The 12,490-nt window shown below is 44.0% G+C and overlaps 2 protein-coding genes across 8 annotated transcripts in view; one reads left to right on the top strand and one right to left on the bottom strand.

The window, feature by feature from the left end:
* The window catches only part of ATP8A1 (ATPase phospholipid transporting 8A1), a 449,033-nt gene extending 448,079 nt beyond the window's left edge, over positions 1 to 954 (bottom strand). For all 4 annotated transcript variants that reach the window (XM_033946346.1, XM_033946365.1, XM_033946336.1 and 1 more), the window contains exon 1: positions 800 to 954. In XM_033946346.1, coding sequence (XP_033802237.1) covers positions 800 to 848 — 49 coding nt within the window. In that variant the 5' untranslated portion in view covers positions 849 to 954. The remainder of the gene's footprint in view (positions 1 to 799) is intronic.
* A 243-nt stretch (positions 955 to 1,197) lies between these two features.
* The window catches only part of GRXCR1 (glutaredoxin and cysteine rich domain containing 1), a 239,129-nt gene continuing 227,836 nt past the window's right edge, over positions 1,198 to 12,490 (top strand). For 2 of the 4 annotated variants that reach the window (XM_033946424.1, XM_033946395.1), the window contains exon 1: positions 1,488 to 1,611. The gene's annotated coding sequence lies outside the window, so the exon portion shown is untranslated. Of the gene's footprint in view, positions 1,266 to 1,487; positions 1,612 to 12,490 lie in introns of those variants that run through there. The other 2 variants (XM_033946415.1, XM_033946405.1) reach the window with 2 other exon arrangements.

The following is a 12,490-nucleotide window of genomic DNA, read 5'->3' as shown; positions in this document are numbered from 1 at the left end:
TGGCAGGGAGGCAACATAACAAGAATAGATTCAATGCTTGTGGCTTAGAGCTGACAACTAACACAGACTAACTTGCTTAGATGAAATTTCCATCTCAGAAACTAAATAGTTGTTGAACAAAAACTTATCAGAAGGTAAAAACCATAATTTCGTTTATAGAGGTTTTCACTCAACCACACACACACAAAAAAAAAAACAACTATGAAAGATAAGGCAAAATCCAGATCTACATATAGCAGATTTTATATTTAAGGACAGTGTTAGCTTAGAGAGTGGTCCCTAGAAACAAATTCCTGTCTAACATACTATTCTTTGTGTGTTTACGTGTTTGAGAAACAAATAAGAAAGCCTTTCCCCTAAACTATTATCTACGATGGCACAATTCTACCATACCAAATTTTACAAAAACTTCGGTTAGCATGCTTTAAATCCAGTTTGTTAGAAAATTATTCTCATTCAAGGAAAACTAGCAGAAGAGTCCATACCGAAAACGAAAGTTACACACAATTAAAACGAGTTTATTAATAAAGCCGGTTACACGTGCTGTTTTCTTAGAGCAGGGGATCCAATCTACAGACACGACTCTGCGGCGAGGCTATGCCGCCGGAGCCCCTTCCCCAGCAGCAGCAAAGCAATCAGCTGCTCTGCATGTGACAGCAAGAGCATTGCCTCACTCCCCATTTCCACTGCAGAGAGCACCAAAGCCCCACTCCTCGCTTCTCACTAAGCGAGCTAAGCAGACGGATTTTGCCTAAGAAGAAAGGAACCATCCCCGTGACCCCTCCAGGCTTATACTTACCGCCGGCGCGCGAGCGGAGATCGGATACGGTTTCCCGTACGGTCGCCATGGCGGCGGCGGCAGCAGGTGGATGAGCCAGGACAGGGGGAGGTGACGCGCTCCGTCTTCAAGAGCTCCCGGCGAGCGGCGCCTCTGCAGTCCATCAACGACCCCCCTCCTGACAGAGGAATAGGAGGAGATGGATAGTTTCGCCCCGCCTACAGCAGCCGGGAAACGACGTGTCAGGCGACAACACACAAAAAAGGAACACAAAAAGCGGCAACAGCGCGGGGGGCAAACCACCTGTATCTTAACAGCTCGAGCTGAACATTCAAACTGCAGCAGCGATCGTGGGCCGACAAACAGGCTCCGCCCCAAGACAATAGGAACCGTCCATTTCTGTCAAAGGAAGGGGTGAAGCCGGCTGATCGCACACTGCTGGTCGACGGACATCTTCCCTCACTCCCTAACCCAGTCTTACGCTTTGGTAAGGACTGATACCAAATGGTGCCGGTGTAGAAATGTAAGAGCACGCCCAATTTAAAGATGGAAATCAGATTCTTTTAGTCCTATGGGTTTGCTCTTCTATACCATCATCAATCACACCTCAGTGTTGCTACGAGAATGGGACTGGTCTGTGTTGGGCGTGTCGCCAGTCAGGGAGCGGAATAGCCCAGGAGGCGGAATACTGAGATGCTGTTTAGGCAGGGGTCCGAAGCAAGTGCAAGGGGTCCGAAAATGGTGCAAGTGCAGTGTCAATCTTTTCCGCATGAAAGAGAATGGGGCCGAGGCTGTGTACACCTAGCTCCCTTAAATTTACACCGCTGCAACAGGTAGAGGGGCAACAGCAAAGGAAGGCGTAATCTAGCGTTACTATGCTTTTGAGCTTATTCATTGAACAAAATGAAGCGGCCTTGACAATGATATGAAATACAGAAATGCTTTAAATCTAAGGTCCCTGTGATGGTAATTTGTTTCTTGGGAGCATGAATTTGTATTTTTTTTTTTTTAAACCCTCTTGTTAGGACCTATTTACACAAAAAAAGCACGTTGTCGCGTTCTTACTATACCAATCTAACAGTCTTATTGAATAAAGAGATTTGGGGAATTTCTACATATGGAGGAGAGGGGAGGAGGCGTTAACAGGTGCAAGAAACAAAATGAATTTCTGATCAGAGCATTTAGCAACTGGGTGAACAAGAACCAGAATGTTGTTCTAGGTTTAGAACGGGAAGTCCGAGGATAATAGTGTACCTGTTTTTCCAGGCCCTGCGCCAGGGAAGCTAGCAGTTTGTTGCCTGAAGGCAAAGTGCTAGCTGCATTATGCTGCAGTATTTCTTTCTGGTACATCATCAGCTTTATTGGGTCACCAACTGCCCAGATTCTGACTTATGTGGAGTATAACCCAGGACTATCCTCATGAGAGTGGAGCAGGAGGAAATAAAAGATTGTCGTTATGTCCTTATTCACCATTAATATAGTGTGGGTTGCTGTGCTAGAGGCCTGTTAATTAAAGTATAGTAAAGATTTGCACTTAATGCTTGTTAATACAATTTTGAATAGGGGGGCCTTAGGCCCTCTCCAGTGCATCCCAAGATGCACTGGGAAGGAGAAGGCCGCTATTTTGAAGAGGTGGGCTTTCCAACAGGAGGCAGTGAGCATCCCTCCTGCCAACTTTTGTAACTAAAAGGTACAGGGGGGCAGCCGCGACCCACTAGACCACCAAGTGCCTTTTTTTGGAGGGGGCTAAATGGGATGGGGGTTGTCGGGGCTTGTGTTGCTCTCCCTTCCAGTTGATTAGCTGAGCCAGCAGGACATCCCAAAGCTGCCAATCAGCTTCAGATCTTCCCCAGTCACCCATCTGTTTTGGACTTCCTCTATCGGCTCAGCACTGAGCCAGCAAGGGAAGTCCCAAATAGTTGAGCGGCAGGGGAAGCCCCAGAGCCACCCTGACTTTGGGGAGTTCTGCTGGTGCTGATCAGCAGGCAGGGAGAGCATTAAAAAATTTAACAGGAGGGATAGGGAGGAGATGTGCCTAGTGATTGGTGTTCTGAGCAGGCGCCAGGCACAGGTGTATTTTTTGCTCCATATGATGTACTTTTTTCCCCCAATAAAGTGGGTGAAAACAAGGGTGTGTCTTATGGAGCGAATACCACAGCCTCTCCCCTCCCCCCCCCCCCCCCCCGGTACCTTTTTGTACTTTTGGTGCTGGACAGCTGCGGGGAATAAGGCAGGAGGGAGGGGTGGACAGGCGATGCCAGTACAGGATTAGGTGCTGCAGCATCAGGGTGAGCAGCGAGCCGGCCAGCAGCGTGTACATCAAGGCTCCCGCACAGACCCCAACACTCCCTCCCCCTCCTCCTCCTTATACACACACTTGGTCCACCTGCTCTGCTCCACGTCAACCCCTACTTCCGGGAATCAGCTGGCGGGGAGCAGCCTGATTGGACAAGCCCCCACGTCGCCATGCTAGCAGTGTCTCCCATGTGTTCGCGTCACAGCTTCCTAACATCCGCTTGAGTGCTGTTCGGCACGTGTGGCTGTTGTCAGATCGCTAAGCTCTAGCAGAGGGAACTGGGGCGCATGTGGCTTCCTCACACTGCTTACAGAGAGGGCACGTTACTCCATTCAATTTGGATGCTAAAAGCTGAAGGCTGCAATCCCATACTGCACCCAGGAGGCCAAAAGCTGCAATCCCATACTGCACCCAGGTGGCTGGTCAGAAATCCAGGGCTGGCCTGCAGTCTTCCCTGCCGGGATTAAAAAATGTATGGGGGGGTGGGGCTGCCAGAATTTTAGAAAGTAAAAAGGTACCGGGGGGTTGGGGGGCTACCCTGTCTGCCTTGTGCCCTGGCCCCCTGTCTCACTGTCAGCCACTAGGCCTGCCTGCCCTGTGTCCTATCTCTACCTGCCTGCCAGCCACTAGGCCTGCCTGCCCTGTGTCCTGTCCCTGCTTGCCTTGTCCCTACCTGGCTGCCAGCCACTAGGCCTGCCTGCCTTGTGCCCTATCTCTACCTGCGTGCCAGCCACTAGGCCTGCCTGCCCTGTCCCTACCTGCCTGCCAGCCACTAGGCCTGCCTGCCCTGTGCCCTGTCCGAGCCTACCATTAGACTATCAGAGAGGGGACAGGGGACAGAGCCTGGTAGGGAGGGGGACAATGTGCAGAGCCTGGCAAGGAGTGTGGGATTGGGTGCAGAGCCTGGCAGGGAGAATTTGGTTCAGAATGGTTTTTTTTCTTGTTTTCCTCCTCTAAATCTAGGGTGCATCTTATGGTCAGGTGCATCTTATGGAGCAAAAATTACAGTAATTTGCATGTTATTCATGCTGCGCATCAGCCGCAGCCGTTAGGGAAAAATTGCTCTACTGTGGTGTTGGTGCATTGAGCATTGGGATCACAGTAATTTATCACAGAAAAGAATTCATACTGCATTGAGATAATCAACTGTACTTCAAAGCTGTGCCGCTTTGTATTGGATCAACCTTTGATGCCTGATGTTCAGGCTCTGTTTGCTAACTTGATAGCAGCTGCTGTTTACTGTTCATTTCACACTTGTCTTAGCCAAGCTTATTTATAGTTACAACTTTTGGTTTCACTTTTATCTGTTCTCAAAAGCTGATTTACCGTACACATCTAAGATAACAGTTCTGCTTTCAAATTGTACCACTATAAATAGTTTGAATGTGTATTTTGTACTCTTGTGTTATCAAATGGGATATCTGCAGGGCTGGCCCAACGGTATGCAGTACGCATACCGTTGGGGGTACGCGGCCTGCCCACTGCCGGGGATCCCTCCCTGCCTGCCCACTGCTGAAGCAGCTGCCAGGATCCCTCTCTCCCTGCCTGCCTGTCTGCCATCCAGCTGCACCATCCCCCACCTCCGAAGCCGACCCTGTTACTTCGTTGAAGCCGGACTGGCTCCCTCCTCCCCCAGTAGCACTCCTTGCAGGGACGCAGGCAGCAACTCACGTGCTGCATAGCTGACCCGGAACTTTCTCTCCAATGTCTGAATTGACGTCAGAGGAAAGGCTTGTGGCCAGGCACGTGCAGCGTGTCAATTGCTGCACGTGCCGACCCTACACAGAGTTGCTGCTGGGAGAGGATGGAGTGAGTCCGGCTCCAATGAAGTAACAGGGTCGGCTGCGGGGGTGGAAGATGGTGCAGCAGGCAGGAAGACAGGCAGAGAGGGAGGGAAGGATCCTGACAATGGCTTCAGCAGGGGGTGGGCGGGCAGGGATCCCCAGCAGCGCCTGCAGCTTCTGTGGACAGGTCGGCTTCAGGGGAGGCGAAGTATGGATGGGTGGGACAGGCATGAATCACCGGTGTGCAACTTAATTTTGGGACAGCTGGAAGGCAGGGAGAAGGCACGAACACAACACAGAAGGAAGGGAAGGGGCGTGAACATGGGACACAGAAGGGAGGGACTAGAAAGGGAGAATTGATGGGCATGAGTGTGTGAATAAGAGATGGTGCACAAGGGGAAAGGAAGAAAGGAAAATTGGGCATAGAGAGAGGAGTGAGGTAGAGATGCAGGGCGAATAGAAGGATGAGAGAGAAAAATGTTGGATATGGTGGTAGAGAGGGCAGATTGAAGGGGATGCAAGGTGGAGGAATGTTGGACATAGTGATGTAGGGAAAAAATGTGGCATTGTGCTGGAGAGGGATGATAGAAGGAGAAATGGGGCTGGTGGGCAGTGGTTAAAAATGCTGCACATGATCATGGCATGAGATAGGGAAAAATGTTGGTTGTAGCAGTAGAAGGGTGGGAGAGATGCCTGGATCTCTTAAGACAGATGGACAGTGAGATGGACAGTGAGAGAGAGAGAGAGAGGGAGACATATTGCCAATAGGGGTGGAGGAGAAAGGAAGAAAAGTAGGACTCATGGAGGAAAAGAGAGATGTTAGTTGGGGAAGGAAAGGAAGCGTGCAGGAGGAAGAAAGAAAAAAATATTGGACGCACAGTCGGAAGAAAATGCAACCAGAGACTCATGAAATCACCAAACAACAAATGTAGGGAAAATAATTTTATTTTCAATTTAATGATCAAAATCTGTCAATTTTGTGAATTTATATCTGCTGTGTATATTTTGTTCTATATTTGTTTATTTTTCTATAGTTGTTACTGATTGCATATTTTAAAGTTATCTGCCTTGACTCTTTTGAAAAAAAAACCAAGTTAACATTTTCTCTGCATCCAGTGTGCTGTGTTTTTGTTTTTAATTTTGTGGTTACCATTATGTATTAAGATTATATTGTGTGTATATAAAAAATGGATGGAAGAAATTGCCTTACAATTAGTACTGTTATTATGGGGGTGGGGTCTGGGGTGGAGCTTGGGCGGGGGTACTTGGTTGGTATATGTTAGGCTTAGGGGGTACTTGGTTTGAAGAAGTTGAGAAACACTGCCTTAGACAAACCTTCAAACATGTTTCCCCACACCAGGTTAGTCTTAGGCAGGGGTGACATGGGCAGCCACATAGGCCTCATGCTAGTTACCATATTTTTCTCTGGGAAAACCCCGAATGCATGATCCCGCCTAGTCCCGCCTCCACCCCCACAAAGCTTCCTCTCTTTTTCCAGATGAGCTCCAGCCATGTCTGGAGGGCCTGGAGCATGCACGGATGTGTGTGGCATACGCGCATGCTCAGAGGCCCTCCTATCACAGCTGGAGCTCATTGGGGCTTTTCAAAACCTGGACAAATGTCTCAATAACAAATGTCTCAATAACAGACTATGGACTTTTCCTCCAGGAAATTGTCCAAACCTTTCTTAAAACCTGTGGCAAATCAGCATGTTTAAAGACAACTAGGTCTAATGCACATTTGGATATGAAAATAAAATAAATTGGAGATCAAAGTGATAAAATGAGGAAATAGTGACCAAAATATAGAACAAATAATTTTTAGTGTCTACTGTATTGAAAATGTAAAGAAAACAAAAACGTACAGTACTATTTTTTTTTCCTTCAAAATCCAGCATATCCTACATACAAGAATCCCCCTCTATCTTTCCCTATTCCAGAGAGAATAAAGACTAGAGGGTGAGAGAAGGGGAAAATGAGCTTATACGGTTAAATAGGAGTGGAAAAATGGATTAAAAAGATGAAAAAGAAGATCCCTATGACAAGGCTACAAACTGGTATACAGCACCAGGAAACTATCTGTCTTCCAGGGCCCTGCGATAGCTGTGAATGCATGCATCAATGTTGGTTCACAATATAAAGAGGATAAATCACTACAGATATCCTACAGAGATAAAATGTTCACACAAAGGACATGGGAAAATGTGCTGGGTCAGAGAGTGAGCAGGCGGCACCTCCTAGCGTGCCAAATTAAGGGAAGGATAAATAATTTTGAGGTAGTTGAGCAAGAACTTCCTTGTTTTCATAGAAAAGCAGAAATTTGGGGATTGAGTGGAAAGGGTGGAGAGAGAGTGGCACAGGATAAAGAAGGTGAAGACGTCATGAAAGTGGGTGGAACAAAGTAAGTGCAGAGCACATAAGACATCTACATCCCCCCGCCCTATACCTCTGCTGTGTTGTTGACTTTAGCAAATACTGCAGAAAGAGAGAGACTGATAAAAATATATTTAGTAATATTGAGAATGTCTTTAGAGGAATAAAGATATATATGTCCAAGGAGTCCCACAGAAAGCAATTTTTGCTTTTGTGCCCTGGGATGCTCCAACTGGCTGCAAATTTTAACTTAAAATTCTCATGTAAATGTGTTGTGATTTTGTTTTTAGTGAAACTTTTTTTTTGAGAACCTATGCACTTGACATCTGTGTTACTAGGAAATCTCTGAAGTTGCCTCCCCTAATTGGTGGATTACTTTAATGGTGTCATGAGACTTGGAATTCCTAATTTTAGTGGACTGGAGTTCAATGATAATCTTATTATTTTCATCGCTTAATAACTAGGTTTCCTATGATAACATTATGCTTATTTGAATCCGTTTTTTCTGTACAAGTTTTGCTTGATTTGTCTTTTATTTGAAATTTCATAAATAAAAATAAAGTGTTTTCTTGCTGATTTTCATTTGTACTCTGTGTCCGGTGCATCTTGTTGCAATGTCAAACAATAGTCAGCCAGCATTGATGGATTCCTGTTGCCCTGATATCTTTATTCCATAGTGGCAATGTCCTTTTGCCATGTTCATCGCTGACTGCACCAAAATTTGCGGGAAAGAAGTCCCAAGTGTGAATGTAGAAAGTGCATCTTTGGTGACAAGTTGCACTTCATAGTTTTATATGCTCTAAGAAATTTTTCAACCAGTTGAATATAGTTTGGTGCTCTGTAACTGCCCAGAAAATTCTCAACGACATCCTTGAATGCTTTCCAGGTGCTTTTCTCTGGCCTTCAAATTGCTCATTATTGATGACGTGTCTGATCAGTGGACTGACAAAAATGCCTTCCTTAATCTTGGCGTCAGTTATTCTTGGAAACATCTGTCTTGAACAAGGAAGGCAAAGGTTTTCTTTACCACTTTCATGAAATTTTTTATCAGTCCAAGTTTTATATGAAGAGGAGGGAAAAATATCTTTGCCGGGTCAACAAGTGTTTTATGTACCACATTTTTATGTCCTGGAACCAAATTCTTATGGAGTGGCCAACTCCTTAGCACGGCTGGCCCATTCACCAATAAAACAACAGTACTTGGTATATCCAAGCTGCATTCTAAGTAGCAGAGCTACTACTGTAAGATCACTGCAAATGTTCAGTTGTACTTTGTGTACTGGATATTCTTTGACAACAGTTCTGTTTTGACGGGTAGACATTGCCATTGTGTAGCAAAACAGCCTTGAGGCTTAACTGACAAATCAATAAAAAGATGCCGCCACTCCTGTGGCTGTGAACAACCCTTCAATGTCAGTGCAGATATGGAGATTTTCAACCAGTGCAAAGAAATTTGTTAAATCGCCTTGGTGGCTTTGAAAGACAGAAATTTCGTACCTGGCGAGAGCAAACACCATCCTTGCAATCTTGAACCCAATTATTTTGCTTTGACAAACCTAAGTCCCTGAGCAGATTGTTTAATTCTGACTCTGTTATAAGAAGAGGCTTATCAGACATACATGGTTCAAAATCAGGATCAATGTCACTGTCAGTGCTTGGCTAGTATATTGCATATTCTTCGTTGGTTTCATTTAAGCTCCATTTCTCTGATGGCTTTGGTACTGGAAGACTGTCATCGTGAGACACTGGTCTCATGGCTGAAGGAATATTGGGGTATTCTATTGATTTCTTATTTTTACCAGAGAAACCAGATACATTTATCAAGTGATCCTTCTGTTCTCACCATATAATTGGGATAGCAAATGGCATTGATTTCCAAGTACCTCGGAGACAAATTCTAAGATCGATGGCACATCTTGCACAACAAATGTGAGGAGCCCATGGTTTATCTTGATCACTAAACAACTACAGACCTTTCAGAACACAGCCCTCAGACTCATCTACTCCCTCGGCAAATATGACCACATCACCAATGCATACCTAGACTCACACTGGCTACCGATAAAAGCAAGATCCCAATTCAGATTCTACTGTCTACTATATAAAGTAACCCATGGAACTGCACCCAGCTACCTAAACAACCGACTATACCGTAACCTCTCACCCAGAATAAGGAGAACTCAGAGCCTATTCATCTACCCCCCTCTCAACAGTAACCGACACAAGAAACTATACGACAGCCTTTTGGCGACACAGGCAGCGAAGATTGACCCTACCATCTCCAATCTACTGATCAAATCAACAGACATTAAAGTATTCCGAAAAGAAATCAAAACTCATCTTTTCAAAAAACACTTCCCATCATTCTAACCTCACTATAGCACAAGAATATACTCTCATGAATACCACCTCCACCATCACAGCAACACCTTCAACATTGTACAACTCACTACTGTATCCCGAATGTATTATTATTCATCACAGTAACCTATTATATACTACTCTTTGCTTTGTAATTCTGGAAATGTCCAGACTATCAATTGTAACTTGCTAGATACATGATTCTTTGTATTGTAATGCTCCTGGAAATGTCCAGACTACTAATTTGTAATCCGCTTAGAACCGCAAGGCACAAGCGGAATAGAAATCACTAATGTAATGTAATGTAAACTTGCAACCGAAGTACAGCTCATATGCTTTCTTAACAAGTTGAGTTATGGTGCTGCTTTGAGGCTAAAGAGTGTACTCGCCACAAAAGTAACAGAATGTATCACAATTGTTGCTTTCATAAATCATCCTATAGCAATTAATAATTAACTGGCTTACTAATTAAGTTACTTATATAAACAATACTATGCCTTGAAGCATCAAAATACACCCAAACTGATAGACATATAATGAAGATTATCCCTGTATGCGAACTGCTTTAAAACAACCTTTTCAGGCAGCATCCATCAAGCCTATGTACAAGCATGCCTAGACTCCATCATTTCCATGGATGTTATGCAAGTACGCCTGGACATGCCCACACTATATCCAGCAAGGTATAAGATGATCAATAGGCCTATATTAAGAATTAGGCTAAGAATTAATTGCATTAGCCTGAAAGTATAACAAGAAATTGTAAAAATGTACTTTTTTTTGTTAAAACAGTCTGTGATATGTAATTTTAAATGTGATTTTCTTGATCAGCAGCCAAAAAGCTGTAAAATACACCCGAAAGTGTTGAAGCAAAAACTTTGTAATTTTATAATATTCCAGTTCATTTTATTCCAAGTAATTATACTAAGAAACCTGCAAATATACAGCAAAGTAAGAATGCTGCTTCTGCGAGCTAAAAAAATTACTTTGCTTTTATGGGAAAATTAACATCTGTACTCACATATTTTTTTTCAAACACAAAATATAATATGAAGTGAAAAAATAAAGAAATTTTACTTGTAATTTGTCATCCTCATTTTTTATAACTTTTAGCAGAAATATTTCCATTAAGGCAAGGCTTCTCAAACCTGGTGAACACTCAACTAGTTATGTTTATAAGTTGATACACATATGCATGAGATACATTTGCATATGCTGAATATATAGCTATGTAAATTTATATTGTGCATATTCATTGTAGATATCCTGGAACGCAACTAGCTGTGAAAGTAATTTGGACACATTTGGAAAGCCTTGTATTAAGGTTTTAAGAATGTCACAGAATTAGATTCTCACATGCAAATACTGTACAAGTCTTTTCTTCTTTGCAATAATACCAACCAATCAACTTTGTTCAGTATTGCCTTTGGGTAGTGTTATAGGATCAATCACATTGCTAAACATTTTGGCTGTGTAAAGTTAAGTACAGCCAAACTGCAGGTTTTTATTGCTGTGATAAACTGAGTCCTGCAATTAAAATAAAAGCACAACAGGCAAGCTATTGGTAATGACATTTATAAACATCAAACCCAAAGTACACTGTTAAGATTGTGCTATAGCTATAAAACATTTTCTTTGATTTAAAAAGGTAGGATAAAATAACCCACAGATAAAAAAAGGTTACTTGCTATATTTAGTCATATTTCACCTCTTCAAACCTGGTGTGTGTGTGGGGGGGGAATATGACCCCTCACGGTAGTCATACCAGTTGGAGGATGGTGCCTGGAGTAAGTAGGAGCAATTGAGCCTCACTCCTGCTTGAAGATCAACTGGATCCTCAGATCACCCCCTGGACGATCCCTCCCAGATCTCCCCTGGACCACCAAAAACCAGATAAAGTAGCCAATCTAATGGGGGGGGGGGGGCGGGGGTTAAGTTGGGGGACCCAGATTTGCAGGCCAGCAGCATCAGGCTCAGCTTTGTGGCCTGATGTTCCCAGACAGTAAAATAACCCAGCAAAAGGCTGGAGTTATTTTAGCATGTTTTGGAGGTCCTAAAGCAACTTGTGAGGTGTATCACTGCAAATCACATTATGCTATTTTCATAGTAATGAGATGTAAAACATACATTTGCTAGGGAGGAAGATCCAGGCCCAAAAGCCACTCAAACCACTACATTTATGGTGGAACATGTACATCCCCCAACCCCCCCCCCCCCAACCCTACTCTACTGCCACATAGGTGCCACCTGCAGCCATAAGGGCTAATACGGTTGTAGACAGGTAGGTATAGTGGATTTGGGGGGCTTACCATAACCTATAAGGGAGTTCTGGTGAGATGTTTATGTGGTACCCTTTTTGTGAAGTTCACAGCAGTACCCTGTGAGGTGCCCCACTGCTCTATTGCCATTTCTGGGTGGCCAGTTCATTACAAGATTGGCCCCTCCCATGCCCAAATGGTCTTGTTCTGGGCATTTGAGACTTGGATTAAATTTTGGTCAAAAATGTGGTATAAAGATATATGGCCTGGCGGACTGGACAAACAATAGCCTGGATGTTCAGATAGATGATTTTTGAAAAAAAAATATTCTAGATATATTTTTCGAAAATGGGTATTTTCCCACTGCCAACTTTGGGCAACTAATGCCATATGCCCATACAGACTTAGACATATGTTTTGATTATGCCCCGCCACATCTCAGAGCCCAAGGACACTCCTCGCATTATGATATCTCTTATGGATTAAAGGTTAAGTCTGGTACCAGCTCTGAGATGCAAGGCAACTTGTATGTTTGTTGATCCTGAATGAATTAAGGAAATGTTCCTGCCATAGTCTTGTGACAGAGAAAAAAAAAACCTCCTGCCCCCATGTTACTCCCATGGACTTTGTAAAAACATAGA

The sequence above is a fragment of the Geotrypetes seraphini genome, chromosome 1, assembly GCF_902459505.1.
Source record: "Geotrypetes seraphini chromosome 1, aGeoSer1.1, whole genome shotgun sequence".
In the NCBI taxonomy this organism is placed as follows: Eukaryota; Metazoa; Chordata; class Amphibia; order Gymnophiona; family Dermophiidae; genus Geotrypetes; species Geotrypetes seraphini.
Note: the sequence above shows the minus strand (reverse complement) of the source record. Positions and strands in the feature narration are given on the sequence as shown.